Raw genomic sequence first — 18616 nt, 5'->3', positions numbered from 1 at the left:
GGAGTTCCCATCATCAATGAAGATTACAACCAATACATGCCTGCCTAGCCTAGTTAATGCTTGCCCTGTATCTTCCTATTACTTTCCCCATAGGAGGCTGGCTCAATGTACTGCTGTGGTTTTTGCTTTCTTTCTCATATCCCAGGGATACTAATCAGTTATTATTCACTTTTACCACACAACTGACACACTGAACTTACATTTCTCTGATTATATACTTTTATTTCATGACATCCTTTGCTTTGGTTCTTTTTCCTAATTCCTTATTTGTTATGGGTTGCAGTCTATTTGCCACTACCATGCACCAGTCAGTTGCCTCTGAGTTTTGAATGAAAACCCAATTTTAATTCTATGGCTATTACAGTATTCTATTCAATACAAGCAGTAGAATATTGGTATTAAACAACACACTTTAAACTTGCATTCAATTATTAAGCCAAAACAAAACCAGAAGGAACTCAAATTAAGCCCCAGTGCCTTCAAAAGTGTTGTCATTCCAATACGGAGAGGATACTATCAACCCATCAGCAAGTATCTGGGCATATACTTGTGAATAGGCTTTCCCCCCCCCCCCCCCTTGAGAGTGCCAAAGGATCATGATGATCCATTTATATACTCTTTCCTCTGGTTACCCTTAGGATTAAGGAGGGGTTAATTTTGAGACATCTAGACCGGCAGAGGGTTCCTTCTAGTCCACAAACCAAGTAATCTTGACTAAACAAGGAATCCCAGGCTTTGACCACAGTTACACAAATCCTTAATATGTTGTAAACTGTTGATCCCAGCAAATCTTTATCGATCCGTAATACTTTTGCTATCAAAGATTCTTATGGCTTAATATGTATAGATTTCAAAAACTCCATTCTTTTCCTTTTGGAGTCTTTCCTCATTCCCAGTTTCTCCCTGGCTCACACAGGATCTTAGAGCTGGAAAAGCCCTCTAGCCAAAATCCAAACGCTTTCATTTTAAAGATGAGGAAATCGAACCTGAGATTAAATGATTTGTCAGTCATATAAGGAATAAATGCTAGAGAAGGTATTTGAACTCAGGTCCTCTGATGCCACTGCTGGTTATTTTTTTCTACTTTTTGAGCCTGGCAGAGGTTAGAGCAGTCTACAAGAAAAAAATTAGATCGTCTATGCACACAGAAAATAGCTTGGGTTTGGGAAACACTGCTTTAATCAACAGAAATTGCTGAAAACTAATGCTAAGTCTAAGCTATCTCAAATGAAGTATAATGATGTCACCTACATGGTGTAATAGAAACGGTTCTGAATTTGGAATACAGAAATCAAAGGTTTAGAACTGAACACTGCTACTTAAAATCTACTGCTTCTCAGTTTCTTCACCTGAACAAAGAATTGGACCAATGATTTCTAGGCACCAATTCTGTGGCCTATTACCTATTACTATTACCACAGTAATAATGGTTCCATTGCATTCTGCATAAATGTAGAGTTCCTAAGTAGGACAAAGATTTAATTATCTGAGTTTTTAGGCCAGAAGAACCATTTAAATTGTGATTAAGATCAAACAATTAGATGATGAACCAAGAAAAGTGCAGTCAAATTCAAGATGACAAAATGGAAGGAAATAAAGAGGAGACCGGAAGTTTTTTTCTCAGAAATTTTGGGGTAGGAATTAGTTCTTAAATGATTTAGGCACAGAAAGGTAGCATGATGTAGTGGAACGAATTAAGATTTTTAACTGTGTGATTTAGGGGCAAGTTATTTTATCTTGCTTACCTCCAGTTTTCTCATTAGTAAAATGGAGATAATAGTATCATAATCCATAGAGTTGTTGTATGGATCAAAAGGGAATGTATGGGTATCTTGCAAACTTTGAAGTGTTATAAAATGTCAACCATTATTACCCACTTCCCATGGAGTCTGGTGAGTTATTATGTAAAAGTTTTAACATTCTATCATTTTAAGCTCTGTTAGTCTACAAGATGTCAGATGATACTAAAACTATTGCTTATCTCTATTAAAAACAGCCAAGATTTCCTTCCTACACCCTCCCCTCAATATACTACAATGGTTTGGTTAATTGAGCTATCAAAAACAATTTCTTTCTTTTTACTCTCTCCCTATTTTTCCCTCCCCTGACTACAAAGGCAAAACATATTCCAGTGTATTGTGAAAGTCTTTTACTATTGTTGTTATTGCTCAGGAGAAATCCTATTGAATTAGTTTCTCAACATTTTTAATATTTTTCAATGTGGGATATTAACTCATAAGAGAAAAATATCTTTATGTAGTCATAGATTCATGGCTGGAAGAGACCTTAGATCTAGTAGTTCTCAATTTCATCATTTTAGAGATGAGGAAACAAATAGGGGAAGTCACTTAGGATCACTGAAAGAAATGAAAGGGACTTTGGAGGCCATCTATTCCAACTCCCTCTTTTTACATATGATTAAATTTGTGGCCCTCATGTCATACAAAGGACAAATAACAACAAATCAAGGCCTGTAGAAGTTAAACAGACTTGCCCAAAGTTACACTAGGTTGGCAGTGCTGGGAGATGAATTCAGGTAGCTCTGGCTCCAAATCCAGTGACCTTTTCACCGTATCATGAATGCCAAACATTCCAAGCAGCCATTGAATTTTTAGTATGAATCAATAGCAGGCCTAGGAAATGTTTGTTTTTACTACAAAATGAAGGATCAAAATGTGCAGGTCAAGGTGAATTTTAAACTCCTTGGGGGTTGAAAGCACAGCTTACATTCTTTGTAATTCCTCCCTACCCCCAACCCTACTTTCCTGGACAGAGCAGGTAGGTGCTCAATAAATGTCCAATGATTAAAAAGATATTCTTTAAATTCTTCAATGATGTGCTTAGAAACACAGGAATCTTGTTGTATTAGGACTTTATAAGGAATTAAAATCTACCAAATTTAACCTGATAGTTTATTAGTGATTACTGGGATATTTAATTCCAGAATTTTAAAAAGCTGGATGTTCACTATCTTCCTACAGAAAACAAAACAAAACTAGATTAGGTTTTCCTGGTCCAGCCGTTCTGGAAAGCAATTTGGAATTACCTACCCCAAAACTATTAAATTATGCAAACCCTTTGAGCTAAGCTATACTGTTATGAGATCTACACTCCAAAGAGACAGAAGAAAAACGAAAAAGAACTATACATAAAACTATTTTTGAATATAAAGTTATTGTTGTTGTGGTAAAGAATTGTAAACTCAGAGAATGGCAACCAACTGGGGAATAGTTGAACAACTTATGTGCATGTTATGGAATGTCATCATGCTATATAAGTAATAATGAAGAGGATGGTTTTAGAAAAATCTGGAAAGATTCATATGAACTGATGCAAAGTAGAATGAACAATGTCAGAACAATTTATATAATTAAACAATACTGTAAAAACCTGAAAGACCTAAGAAATCTGATCAACACAACAGTTAAGATGAAACATGCCATTTAACTCTAGAAAGAAAGGGGATGGGCTTAGAGCATGAAACATTGTTTTTAGATATGGCTAATGTGGGGATTTATTTTGCATTAATGTACATAATTGTAACAGTTTTGTTTTTCTTGCTTTATCAGTGGTTGGGGGAGGGAAAGTAAGAGAGAGAATTCTGGAAGTGAAAATGAAGTAAAATTGAATTAAAAAAACCCAACTTCTTGAAATTTAAAACTGCTGTTCTCTGAGGCTAGGCCTACACTATGCCAAATAGCTACTTTTTTGATCATTAATAAGCTGCTTTGTCCATGTAAAGACAAGGTTTGACATGCCTTTTCTATTAGTGGCTTTGTGCAGGTTGGTAATAAGAACTTTGTATTTATGCAGCACATTAAAGCTGCAGATTTAAAAACCATTTTCCAGTATCAAGTCTCATAAAACAGTTTATTTTGTAACCATTTAACAGATGACTTGCTGAAGCCTCAAGAACTATGTCCATAAATAATTGGAACAGAAAGCACCAATATAACTCCAGTGCCCTAACTCCAAAATTCCCTGATCTAGTCAACAGGTATCAACCTGCTCAAAATAAATAGTATGAGAACAAAAGGGCAAACTCTTAATGGTGTGCTCTGTTCTCAGTGATCATACATGTACATCAAAACCAAAGAACAGGGGATTTCCTTCATTGTTGAATGAAAGGCTAAATTTCAGTTAAAAGTTAGTGAAAATAAAGGTGTATTTTTTTCCTAAGTTCAGAGACACTCAAATCTATCCATGACCCCCTACGTTAAGAACTCTTACAAAACATTGTAAAAAATAACTTGTTTATCTTTTGTGGAGTTCTGCTTGGTCCAAAATATTTTCTTACCCCTAACCATGCTTTGCTTTAAAAATAGTAATAAACGACATGCCCAATGATTACAACAATATAAATTAAAAGTTTGCTAAAGGAAGTTGAATTCTGAGTAATTAAAAAAACTAATGAAGGTTCTAGAGAAGAGAGAAGATAAAAATATCTTCTCTTTTCATGGAGGATAAGGAAAGGGAAATACTGCTAGAATAAAAGATTATATACATAAAACCTTATATACATGTTTATTGTATGTGTAGTACATATATACACATGTTTGTATATGTGTTGATATATATGTAAACATATACGATAAACATATATAATAAAGACATTGTTTTTGCAGCCTTGAGATAAAAAATTAAAAGCTGCCTGCAAAATCGACATGCCACAAATTTGAAAACTTTAACCCGGAATTCTCAATCAGGAGATCAAGGCCCACTGGTAGATTTCAAAGGTCTTCTTTTGTGATCTCTAAGCCAACTGGTGCTGTTCCACCTCATTTCCTCTGGAATTCAGCAGATCAAGTAACCATTCCCTTCCCTTTGAAAGATTTTACTATCAGCCTACCCCTCTCCTTTCTCCCTACTACTTTGTTCATCTCATGTCTTCAGGAACTCTAAAATTAAGGCCTCCTTACAAAAAAAGGTTAGGATTTCCATTTTAACCAATCTCACAACTGAAATAATATATAAGAAAGCATAGGGAACACTAGGTGGCTCAGTGGATAGAGAGCCAAGTCCTGGAGATAAGAACTCCTGGGTTCAAATCTGGCCTCAGACACTTCCTAGCTGTGTGACCCTGGGCAAGTCACTTAACCCTGATTGTCTAGCTCTTGCCCTTCTATCTTAGACTTACTAAGACAGAAGGGTTAAAAAAAAAAAGAACATATACAAAATTTCAAATTTATTTTAGAACAAGATAAGTCCTGAAATTGTTCCTTTTAAAATAAAGAAGAAAATAATTTTGTAATAATACTCAAAGTAACTTAAGTGTCTATACTCTGTGTTCCAAAGATCCTAGGACTAGATTTACAAAGTCAAAAAAAGAAGTCCCAAGAAAGGTCAAATACTGAAAGGAAGGGCCTACATACATATCAAAATAGTCGCACTTTCTGTGGTAGCAAAAAACTGGATACAAAACAGGTACTGCCCAATGATTGGGTAATGACTAATGAACTAAGGTACATGATTCAGTGGAATATTCCTATAGCATAGGAATGCAAAATATTAAGAATTCAAAGAATAGGAAGACATATGAATTGATGCAAAGCGAAATGAATAAATAGAACCATGAAAACAATATAAGATACATGACTACAACAATGTAAATGAAATGAATAAAGTCAAACTAAATACTTGGTTATAATAAAGGAGCATGGCTCTAGAGAAGAGAACAGAAAATACATCTACTGCTTTTCACTGCAGAGATGTGGGTATAGGTGTGGAATACTGCATATACTGCCAGTAGATTTTGGTGAATAACTTTTTTTTTACCTCTTAAAAAAAATCTGCTACAAGGGGATGGTTTTAATGGGAAGGAGAAGGAGAGAAGAAAATGCAAATGATTGTAAAAACATTAACAGAAATAACTAAAACAATGGTATCCTTATAGCTGGTAACTCAGGATGGAACTCTCAAGGTCAACTCTTCAAAAATGAAAAAACTTAAGTTAATTGTCAGAATTTCTTATCTTTTAGACATCAAATATCCAGCTACTTCGGGAAGTGGCTTGTTTTATCTCTTTCTGTTTGGAAGCATATTTAGTAATGGCTAGAACACCCTTCTTCAGTCCAAACATTGTTTTTAATGGGTAGGTAGGAGAAAGGGGCTCACTGTTTTTTTAAGTCATGGGATGTGGAAGGGGGATCTAGCTTCTACTACCTTCCTAATGTAACCCGAGGGAAGTAATTTGACCTCTGATCTTCAAGTTTCCTCACCTGTAAAATGAAGGGGGGCTGGATGAGGTGACCTCCAAGGGTCCTTCCAAATCTATAAACTGATGCTACTAGATATGTCTAATGTATGGCAATTCACAACTTTCCCAGTTAAACAATGGGAAATGCAAATTAGCAGTTACCATATCCAAAATATAACCTAAAAACAGTTCATGAAAGCACTCTTTGCTATTTCAGGAAAGGAAAAGAAAAATGAAGTTTTTGATACCCTAAAGCACTATAAGCCCACCCTATGGAGGCAATTCTAACCTGAATAAGTAATCTGACCTAATTTTGAAGAGTGAGCATCATTTAAAGCTGAAGGAAAGTAGAGAGAAAAAGTGATACCATGTTCCTCTCAAATAAACATAGGGAAAGAAAAAGGTTCAAGGATATCCCAGAAAAATATGAGAAAAATGGTTATTAGAGTCATTCCTACAAGACTTCCAGGCCTAGAGCAAATCACATTGAGAGATTCTCCCTTTCTAACGTTTTTATACAAATTAAATCAATCATTTTTAATAAAACATCTATTATGTACAATGGCTTTTATTTGCCCTTATTCAGAGATGAAAAAGTTAGTCCTTTATCCATATTGTTTAACTTGCTTTCAATTTAGCAGGTTAAAATGTCAGAGAAGAGGCAGCCTAGAAGGGGAAAAAAAATTATATACATACAGGCCAAAAGATGTAAAGGGAATATGTGTCTGGAGACCACTCTCATCTGCTTTGTCTCAATGATGGTAGTGAGAGCAAACTGTAAGAACACAGGGCCCATATCCTTTCCAGTAGTGACTGGTCAACAACCCCTTTCCTGCTACTAGCTGACTCCTGGAGGACCTGCCAAGCAGCTCTGTTTCTTTATCAGGAGAGGCCAATTTGTTATATACTGTATCTTAGAGGTTGGTCAGCTTTGGGGGAGCCAAGGAAATCCAAGGAGTCCAGGAAGGCACAGTAGCTTAGGGGGAAATAGCTAGATATAGTACAGATAGGTACATAATCAGGTAAACCAAATCTGGAGGTGGAGAGAGTGGCTGAGTTAAATTTCCTCTCTTAAATTGGGGAGCTCCCCACCCCACCCCACCCCACAACTCGAATGGGCTGCCTAATACTATACATCTCTTAAATTTTTGAAAGAAAATGCTGCCAGTGCTTGTTTTAAAAAAAAAAAAGGAAAGAAACCATGAAAATCCTTAACCATTTGGTCCTAATAAACAGCACAGGAAGGCAGCTTTTAGCTTGTCACCTCTCTGAGTGAGGATAAGAATCCAGTAGAGAACATTCAGTACACTTGGGCTTCAAGCATCATCTCGTCCACAGGCTCAGTGCTGAGTCATTTTTCCAGTCCAGACTGAGAGGGCATAGGCCTTGGTTCTGAGTCACTGCCACCACTACACTACTGGGACACATGGTGAAAATGTGGGTAAAACATTACCTAGTGAGTATGGAAACTGTTCAACTAACAGAGAAAATTACTGAATTCTCACTAGAGACACCACATTCTGCCATGTAGTTATTGCAGGTTCCTCTATGCTTAGATTTAAAAAAAAAAATTTAGACACTCACATATTCTTCATCCCCTAATCAAATCACTGGGTATTCTGAAGAAAAACCCCAGCAAATCCCTGAATGTCTACTGAAAATCTAGGCTCCTGTGTGGCTATGAGATTTTAAAGGATTATGCTTTTTAGCTACAGAAAACTTGTTTTCTAATTGAAATGTTCAAATAAAAGATGAAATGTGGTTTCATCCTATTTACAGCCCAGCAACAAACAAATTGAGACCCATAGCTCAGTGCCTAATGGAACTCTTTTATAGAAATGGATAAAAAGCAGGCCTATTATCAGCTGAAAATTTGCCTCTTTCTCTCCTGTTTACCATCTTGGAAGAGGATGAGTCACTGTTACCCAGAAAGAAATTTGTTATTTTGAAAACAAAAGTATCTAAAGTCTAATATCTAAAAACAAAGAACAAGAGCCATTACTTAATATATAAATGGACAATGCATGAGAATAGGCAAGTTAATGGGTCAAAGGAAATGAACAGGCAGTTCTTAAGAGAAGAAATCCAAGCTATCAAAAGCCATCTGAAAAAAATGCTTCAAAATCATTAATAATTATAGAAATGTAAATTGGAGTAACTAAAATTTTAGCTCTCATTGATCATATTAAAAGGCGACCAAAAAGAGAAAATTACAATTATTGAAGAGGCAGAAATAAAACCCATGAAAGTCCTTTTGGTGAAGCTGTGAACTAGTTCAGCCTTTCTGGAAAGCAATTTGGAACTATACCTCAAGTTACTAAACTCTGTATATTCTCTCTCTCTCTCTCTCTCTCTCTCTCTCTCACACACACACACTCACACACACACACTCACACACACAAACAAACACACACACCCCTGCAACCTAGTGACACCATTATTAGGTATATATCTCAAAGGGAGATCAAAGATAAGAGGCAAGGATCCATATGCTCAACATATTTATAGAAATGTTTTTGTTGTAGCCAACAAAAATGTGGCTACCTATCAACTTAAGAAAAGATTTAACAAATTATGCTATACGAATGTAATGGAATACTATTGTGCTATAAAAAATGATGAATGGGATGACTTCGGAGAAACCTGGATGGACTCGTATGAACTGATAGAATGTGAAATAGGCAGAACCAGGAGAACAATTTATACAATAAGCTACAATATCATAAAGGAAATCAACTTTGAAAGAATTAAGAATTCTGACAAATCAATGAATAAAGGCTCCAAAAGCCGATGATGAAGCCCTTTATATTTCTTGACAGAGAAATAATTGTGTAAGTATGGAATGAAACATATTTATCAGCCATAAGCAATCTGTGAATTTTTTTGCTTGAATATACTTATTTGTTATAAGGGAGGGTTTTTATTTTGGGGAATAGAGAGTTGTTTTCATTTTGTTGGAATTTGTTTTGTTTGGATATACTTATTATAATGAGGGACTTTTATTTTGGGAGTGAAGAGTTGTGGAAGTAGTAGAAGGGTACTTATACTCATTTAAAAGGAAAAGATCATTGCTAAAACATTTAAAAAATTTTTACAGAGCATAAGGAAGACAAGAAAGGCAATATTAGTACTACCCTGTTCAATTTAATGCATACTTCAAAAGACAAATTGTACATAATAAGGATTCAATTTCATTTATAGTCATCTTTTTTTCCTTATCTTTCTATATGGAAAAGTTTGTTGATGTATGTCGTTCACAATTTTCAGAAAAATGTTAAGAGCCAGAGATATTATAAAAAGAAATAGCCCTCCTGGGGAAACTGTAGAGAGTAAATATGCTAAATAAAGGCATGTTGTAGTCATTGCAAACTAGCAAAATGCTTTGTGACTCAGTCTGAAGGTCTATAGTATGCACAGCAAAGATAGACAGTTTCATTTTACTAGAGTATGAATTCCTTCAGGGTTGAGTCCATCTTCTTATTCATCAATATGTATCTTGTACATGTTTGGTGCTTAACTAATATTTCTGAATTAATCATGGATAATTAAATATATGTTGTAGGATCAGTTCCTAGTATCTTCTCCACAAAGAATCCATCATTATTGTCCACAATTTTATGTAAGAAGTCATTATATTTAGGAAATTGATTGGCTGATACTTGGGCCTGTGGATAGTTACTTCTGAGCCTATAGAGAAAACCATATTCTTCAGTCCATCTTCCTAAGGACAGTCACCCTTTGGGAGAGAAAGCCTACATTTCTTCCATGCCCTGACACCAGGAAATGCAGTGCTTGACCTGGAATAACTATAGAAATTGGTGTGTCTGGCTTCAACTTTGATTTGAACTAAGGTGCCCTGTTCTCCAAAAAGTTGGATTTGTCTCTGAAGAGAAACAACAAAACAATTTTTGGTCTCAAAGAATCTATGGTCTTACTTGAAAGATTAAGGCAAGTAATAAATAAAAAACTAACATAAGTAGAAAAAATGTTATAAGACAGTAAAGGATAATGTTATAGCTAAGTAGTTTTGTGGAATAAGCAAAGGATGAGGAATGAAAGGCCCTACCACATAGCTAATGTAGTTTGGGCAAATCAATGTTTCTCTGACCCTCAGTTTTCCACGTCTTTAAAATAATTAGATACCTTGCCCCCCCCCCCCCTCTTTCAAGCAATCACAAATTTTCAGAATTCAGGAAGAGATGACTATGGTTTCATCTTAGAAACACAACAGGAAACCTGTAGATCTTCACAAACCATTTGTTCTTCACAAAAGATTTGTGTGCAGGGAAATACTATGACACTAGTGGTGTTTCAGGACACAGGTAGAATGGCAGGAGGAAAACACTTGAGAGCCAGGTTTCTGGAAGGCCTTACTTAAACTTGCTACCTTACACAAGCCTCTCCATATGCTTATTATTTTTATTAGGATTTTGTAAAATATTATTTTTTAAACTTATAAGATCAAAAACAAAAAGTTATGTTTAGCCATAAATGGCTGGTTTATAAAAGAAAATACAGATGAATAAAAAATATTGACTTAAGTCCAAGAGTTTGATTTCATATTCTGTTTGACCATGAGCAAAATCACTTAATATCTCTGGTTCTCTGTTTCTTGATTCATAAGCAGAGGGGTTTGGATTAATGGCTTCTTGAGGTGGTCTGAGATTTACGACACCCCTGCAATAGTCCCATCTCCTATTTCCTTCCTGGTCTATTGAGGGCTAATTTATTGACTACACAGATAATCTAATATCCATTTCTTAAGAATATTGCAGGAAGGTGGGGGGGGGAGGGGGGAAGTTAGCATATGAGATCCTGAAAAGTCCAGCACATGGCTTATTTTTCTGGGAAAAGCCCCAGGAGGGGATGAATGTTTTCTTCTTATTATTTTCTGAGTTCTTTTTTTCCTTTCTTTTAAACCCTTACCTTCTCTCTTAGAACCAATACTAAGTATTGGTTCCAAAGCAGAAGAGTGGTAAGGACTAGGCAATGGGGGGTTTAGTGATTTGCCCAGGGTCACACGGCTAGAAAGTGTCTGAAGCCAGATTTGAGTTTCTAGGCCTAGCTTTCTATCCACTGACCCACTTTGTGAGTATGTAAATACAAGAGATTCATTTTCCTGGAAGTCATAAAGCCAGAGTGCAGAAAGAATGAGCCTGATTAGATAGAAGAATACAGGAAAAATGGCTGAGGAAGGGGCTGCAAATTAACATTATGCCATATACACAATAACAATAATTATTAATATTATTGTTATTATTATTAAAATATTATTATTGTTGTTAAACATTTCCCAATATATTTTAATCTGGTTCTCTTGCTCACAGCTGACTTGAGTTAGAAGACCTAGGGAAGTCCTGGCTCCAACATAGATGAAGTCAGCCATTTGCCTGTAGGGCCAATCTCTTACAATTCCCTGGGTTTTCTTATTTATAAAATAGGGTTCATAATATTTATATTACCTACCTGGCTTTTGTGATAGACTTTCAGATTTATTCACACCAAAGCCCTTCCCTGATTTTTAAAAAAAAACATGGTCTACATAATATATTGGGCAGACATTTCTTGCACATAGCTTTCTGGACTTGTTAGACCAGTTTCATGTTTACAACAAAATGCCAGACTATCTAGGCCATTCAACACATGCGGCAAATGCTCAAACTTGATAGTTTATTACCGACTAGCTCACATTTTCCTGATTTTTACAGGTTTTCCCACAAACTTGGTGGTTTATACTAGAATGACATGGCAAAACAAATGTTCCGTAACTACCTAATATCCTCTTCTAAGTTGATTTAAAATGCCAACCCAGCTACTATACAAAAACTTCCATAAGATGATTTCTACCCCACCCAAGTGGTTGAACATTCAAAAATTCATGCACACAATTATACCCAAAGTTAATTATAGAAAATTAGTCAGCTGTGCTAATTTTTAGAAATGAGTATACAATTAATTACTTGTGAATTTGATGTCTGTGGGCAGGGGAGTTTCCTCAGCATTGTAAAATCATAGGATCATAGTATCAGAGTCTCAGTACTAGAAGGGATCATCTCCAACCTTTATCTAATAGTTCAGTAAACTGCAGCCCAGGGAGGTTTGAGAAGTAGATAGTAGTTTGTAAAGTTCAAGTGGGAAAAAGCATTAAAATGTTTTTAAAAAAATACATCCTTAAATTAATTAAATCAATTACTTAAATCATTTTAAATTAATTAAATCAATCTAATTAAATTTTAGTTAATTGGATTAATTAGATTAATTGATTTTTAAAAAGTCATCATCAAATTCTTTTTTCCCCCTTAGAACATTTTTAAAAATAGTATTTATTCTCAGGTAGCTCAACACTCTTCCATCCCTGCACCACAAAAAGCATCACCAAAGAAAAAGATATATGTGTGTGTGTGTTTCATATTTCTATTTATCAGTTCTTTCTCTGGAAGTTGACATTCACAAGTCATTGAATACCTTTTAAACTTTAAAATAACCTGTCCATTGGTTACTGCTTTACTGACCTTTTGGTTTTGATTTTTGTTATTTTTTAAATGTTGGAAATAAGAGTTAAGTCTTCTTTTTTAGGTGACAGAATATTCTGCTTAGTTATATAAAGGTGAAAAAAAGTCCATTATTAACAAATATGAAAATGATATCTCCCTTCTGTGAACTGGCATACCCGAATTGTATCTTAAAGTATAATCTAAGAGCCTAATGAGGATAAATCTAGTCTGGGAGCAAAAGTCTGCTTCAAGGACTAGGCCTGCAACCCCGCAAATGTGCCAGCCTAGTACTGAGATGAGGAGAGTCACCTTCACAGCTAGCTGGACTCTGCATTTTGCTGCTGCCTGAGTGGGCAACAGAAAAAAAACAGTGTCTGCCAGTTCCTGCCCACCATTTTTAGGGGAACAGCTGGGAAGTTTCAACCCATTTCCGAAGAAGTGTCAGGAACCTTCCTTGGCAGGGAGAGAGGCCAGGCCTTTTGGGGCCATGAGCCAAATTTTGTGGCTCCAGAGAGTCCACCCAAACTTCTTTCAACATAGGCCTTTAGCAACCTCCTCTCAGTCTTTTTCTTCTAGTTTTCCCCTGTGCTTAGCCAACTAGAGACCATGGCCCAGGCATAAAGAGCATTTCTGGAATCACTGGTTCTTGGTGTTGCCACCCCTGGCTAGAGAAAGTTTTATTAAAGATACTTTCATTAAGAATGAAAACTGAAAAATCAAATATAAGCTTTGCAAGACATCAAGAGACTAAAATTTCCCTTTAAATGCAGCATAATGCACCTTTTCAACAGATAACACAAACGGCAACTGTTAATGTAACATTTTTCTGGTCCAAATGTCGCCCAGAAATCATATAATAGGTTGTCAGGAGGAATATTTTTTTCCTGCCTTTCCTTTCTCTTTTAGGATCTGATCTGGAAGAGACTCATCCAATTGCTCCATCCAATCCAATCCAATCCAATTCTCTCAGATGAGGAAACTGAGGAACATAGAATTTATGGTTTTGCCTAAGCAAGGTCACCCAGATAATAAGGGGCAAAGCCTGGAATTCAAATCCAGATCCTTTAAATCTGGAGCCACGAGGCCTTCTACATCGGGTGCCTCTCTCCCTACCATCGCTATCTATGGACTTATTTAGAATAGAAATGCCTCTCTCGGTGAACATAAGTTTAAACAAGGCAGGGGACAAAACTTCCTAGGAAGCTCAAAAAAGAAGGTAGCCAGCCACCACTCAATTGTGGGGTGTTTTTCTGTCTTTCCTGTTGAACGTTGTCCAATGTTTTAACCTGCAAACGCAGCCGAAGAATAAATCAGTTTCCCTTCTCTCTGCGCTGCTCCGGTGGACTTCACCAACTTTAAATAAACATTACAGGCTGAAGTATCAAATGATTTAGCGCACTGAGAGGAGCTGCAGTGCGTCAGAGACAAAAGGCAGCTCTTGCCCTCCACTTGGGGGTGGGGTGGGGTGGAGAGAGAGCGGGCTTGCCAATGAATGCCCTTTCCATCTCCTGCCCTTTCCCGGCCAGCCCCTGTGGCCCCTTCTCCTGGATTCTACCCACCCCCCTCAGTGACCCGGCAAATCTGTCTCAGTCTGTCTCCAGGCCCAAATCTCTAGTCTTAGCCTATCCGCCTGGGTCCTGTTCGGAGATCTCTCCAGGTCTTTCTCCCAAGCCACGACTGTCTCGGTCTCTCGGCAATGCCACGCCGCTGGACAGAATAACCTGTACCTCAGCGGGGCGCGCGCACGCACTCGCAGCCACATTCACGGACCACCACCCCGCCGTTACCGCCCAGCTGCCCCTCCTTTCCGCTACCAACTTTCCCTGCACTGCCCAACACTCTCCCCAAAAAAGACCAAAAGGAAAGGAGGGTGGTTTGCGTACTCTCTTCTCCCGGTCCCATCCCCAAAGATGTCCCAGTCCCTCCTCTTAATCCCCAAACCCTCAAATGCTGCCTATTGCCCTGGGTTGAGAAGTGGGCAAGGCCAGTGGTGGGGGAGGGAAGACCACTCACTTTGGGCCCCTCTGGGGGGACGCGCGGGTCGTTCCACGTAGTGGTCCGGTTGTTGTGATCCACGAAGAAGGGCCAACCGGTCTGGGGATCGATTTTAATTTCCCAGCCTGGGGGTAAGGGGTCTCGATCCCCGCCGTTGCCACTGTTGCTGGTCGCCATCTGCACCATTGGAGAGTGAGTGGCCGCGCTCATGCTCTGCCGGAGGAGCGACTACGAGTACTATTCGTGCTGCGGCTGCTTCTGCTGCTGCTGCTGCTTCTACGTCTAGGGCTGAGGCGGCGGCGGCTGCTTGCTGGAGAGGCTGCTACTAACTGGGGTTGGGGCTGGGTCTGGGGCGGGGAGAGTGAGTGGGGCCGAGCTGGGCTGGGCTGGGCTGAGCTGGGCGGAGGCTGGGGGGGTGGGGAGGGTGAGGTTAAAGCGGAGGCGACGGAGTCCGCCGACAAGGGTGTCCTCAAGTCCGTGGCCACGCACCTTTATGAATTAATGGTGGAGTGACGTGAGAGGAAAGGGCTGGAAGTATCTGGAAATAGCCCTCTTAGTGCAAAGAGGCACGGAGGAGATAAGGAGAGGAGCGAGAGGGAGGAAGCAACTGGCCCGGTAGAAACTTCTGGCTCCATCTAGCAGACTTGGCCGTGTCCCCTTTCCAGGATGCAGAGCTCCACCCTGAGTCATCGGGCTATTATTGTGGCCCTTAGTCTCTCCACCCAGTCCGGAGCCCGACGATTCAGGGCTACTTTCGCCTTTTTAACAGGAGAAAATCGATTTACTTTCCTGGGCTGTTGATGGCTCTCGTCTGCAGGTTGAGAAGGAGGAAGGCAGGGGAGCTGAAGAAAGCCTGGCCTTTTCAAGAGTAAGCCACCTGGGTCTGCTGGTCAAAAAAGAAATCTAATTGGGAATGTGGGTCTTTTTATTGACTCTTTTACAAAAGAGGAAATGGCAAGGCAACGCCAAAAAAGACAGCGTTTGGATTTGATGTTCGTAGAACTGAAGTATTCCCGGCAGCTAACTCGAGTGCCCGCGACTAAGGGTGCAGTTTTCCCTGGGTTCACTCCTTATGGTCATGGCTGTCTTTTAGCAGGGATAAGATTAGCGAGCAAACACACCTGGAGGGCGCCTGTTCCTACTATAGCTGGCGTTTTGAAATCTCTCCTGTAGTGTTTTGAGTTATTTTGGGGTAAGAACTGTCTAACGTGCCACATGGAGTACTGTTTATGAGTTCCATGCTCCAAAGAGTCACGGGAAATCTGACCTAACATTATTTTTCCCAAAGAGAACGAATATCTCTGAATGAATCACGTGCATGAATTCTCAAGAAGAAAACATTTCCCCAGAAGTCAAGCTTTTCTCCTACTTTTCTCACCCAGGTTAATTACCCATTCTCACAATTTTTTGTTTTTTTCATTACAGGTTTTTCAGGATATGTCCCTCAACCACCATTGCCCAAGGACCTCAACCTTTGTGACAAAGAATAGTTAAGCAAAACTAACCAACACGGCTACCATTCTGGAGAGTTACGGAACATTCCAATATCCATAGGTGGACCACCTGTCCACACTGTACAATGTAAACTACACCTCTTCTCTTCAAGCATCAGGAAGCTAATTTCCTCATTTCCTTTCTGGGCCTAGATTGTTTAATATAATTCAATACAAAGCATTGAACTTTTTTTCAATGAACTGTTATTAAGGGGGGGGGGAAATTATCTTTATTTTTAAAGAGCTGATTGCCATTAAATAAATGTTGAATAAATTAAAGTACAAAAGGAGAAAATATCTTGATGTGTATCTGTGAAGAAGGAAACAAGGTCAATTAATCTTTTCATTAACTCCCAGATGGAAACCTCTGGCCTTCAGTAATTCCAAGCAAATTTTATGTCCAGACTGGAAAAAGGGTTGGAATGGTTCTGTTTTCTAGATTTTCAAGTTCTGTCAGTTCATTCTTCCCCTAGACACATCTAAATGTTTTGTGTATTAATTATGAGTCCTAACTCTCCAAACCACAAGTTAAAAGCTGAGACCAAAGAATCACAGCTAACCCAAAGAATGCCCTGCGTAGTATTACAATCCAGGAAACACCGTCACATCATACTCCCTAGTTCTCCTAGACACACTGAAAAATGGTTTGTGGCATATCTTCCAATCACATAGTGTCGCCTAACACTTTTAGAGATTAGTAGTAGTATAGCAGCTGGCTCTTGGGGAAAGTATATAAAGCTTTCAATGCAAGGTAAATGTTTAACTCACATACTTATGTGATCGACATCTGTCCACAGCTGTTGTAGATTATAAATTCTTATGGAGCAGGTATACTACGTCCCTCTTCTATTTAATATGAATACAGAACATCCAATTCTATCCATTCTAATTCCATTCTAACTTTAGATATTCATACCCTAAAATATGATCATATTTGATGACCTAAATATGATAGAAACAACTGATTGATTTACTATACCTATTTTCCTGGGTCACTGGATCATAGATTTAGAGCTGGAAAGAACCTTAGAAATCATCTACTCTAATGCCTTCATTTTCACCAGATGAGGAAACCAATGCGGAGAAGCTAAATGACTTACTAAAGGTCACACAGGAATTAAGTGGCACAGAGAGAGAGGTCTTCCTACATCTATTTCAGTCTTAAATTGTGAGGTCACAAGAGGCCATGTAGGTATAAGGTCCATACAATTCTTATGACAATGCCTCAAACAGAAACAATTAGATCTTTGATAAATGTATTCAGATGAAGATGATTTTCAGTTCTGTATAGCTAACAACACAATGCTATATAGACAAACATATTTATATGAGGTAAGCATATAGCCAAACCAACAATATCCCAAGAAGTCAAGAAACATTTCATACTATTAATAAATTAAGTTTTTATTGAAGTTGCTGGGGGAAGGAGAGGCAAATAGAGGACATGGTCTTTTCTCTCAAGGAATTTATAATTTCAAGGAAGATAATAGTATAATGGAAAGAGCATTATATAGTCCCTGCTCTACATACCGTGAGCTAGGATGATAGCCCCTGCTCTACTATCTACCAGCTGTGACTTAGATCAAGAGACTTCACCTTTTTGGGCCTCAGATTTTCTTATCTGTAAAATGACATTAAATCACATGACTTAAATTCGATTTTTTTTTGGGGGGTTAGGAGGAAGTATAAACCATAGTCTGAGATCATCCATAAGAAGCCTAAGATCTAGTTGCAGAAATAAGACATAAACATAAAATGTTAGATAATTTTTTTGTCCCTACCTGTGATTTCATCAAAATATCTAGTTTTCACCTGATACAAATAATCTTAGAGAATTACCTTAGTACCTTAGAGATTGTTACTTGCCTCTGATTTGTTTACTCATTGCTGTCCTTCATACTCAAGAGCAAAACGACATTACCATGTTGGGATTGATATACAATGGGTCACTGTAGTCGATCAAACTAATATGTGTTCAAGTACGGTCTACTGCAGGTCAGGCACAAATAATCCATATGTACATTTTGGATGGAGATGTCTCTTAAATTTGTTCATCTCATGTTTCTCTTGAGCTACTGCAAGTCTGCTTTGCTCATAGAGCACAAGACCTTCTTTGATGCTGGCACATCATGCTATTCCAATGTCTTCCCATGTTTCCCAATCAATACCAAAATTTTTTAGAAAGACCTTGAAAGTATTCTTATGTTGCTTCTTCTGCCCTCTGTGTGAGTGCTTGCCTTGTGTGAGTTGTCCATAAAATAATGTTTTAGACAAACATACATTTGGCATTTGAACTATGTGGCCAGACAATCACAGTTGCACTTTCTGCAGCAGAATCTGAATATTTGACAATTCAGCCTGAGAAAAGACCACAGTGTCTGGTTCCTTATCTTGCCAGGTGATCATCAGAATATTCCTAACACAATTCAAATGGAAGC

At 38.0% G+C, this 18616-nt stretch overlaps 1 protein-coding gene across 2 annotated transcripts in view; it reads right to left on the bottom strand.

Annotated features, from left to right (window-relative positions):
- Positions 1-14896, bottom strand: part of BAG3 (BAG cochaperone 3) — a 32437-nt gene extending 17541 nt beyond the window's left edge. For both annotated transcript variants that reach the window (XM_044665629.1, XM_044665630.1), the window contains exon 1: positions 14704-14896. In XM_044665629.1, the coding sequence (XP_044521564.1) occupies positions 14704-14895 (192 nt within the window). In that variant the 5' untranslated portion in view covers position 14896. The remainder of the gene's footprint in view (positions 1-14703) is intronic.
- Between the last annotated feature and the right edge of the window lie 3720 nt (positions 14897-18616).

Source organism: Gracilinanus agilis, chromosome 2, assembly GCF_016433145.1.
Source record: "Gracilinanus agilis isolate LMUSP501 chromosome 2, AgileGrace, whole genome shotgun sequence".
Taxonomy (NCBI): domain Eukaryota; kingdom Metazoa; phylum Chordata; class Mammalia; order Didelphimorphia; family Didelphidae; genus Gracilinanus; species Gracilinanus agilis.
The sequence above is the reverse complement of the archived record's forward strand: the minus strand, read 5'-3'. Positions and strand labels throughout refer to the sequence as shown.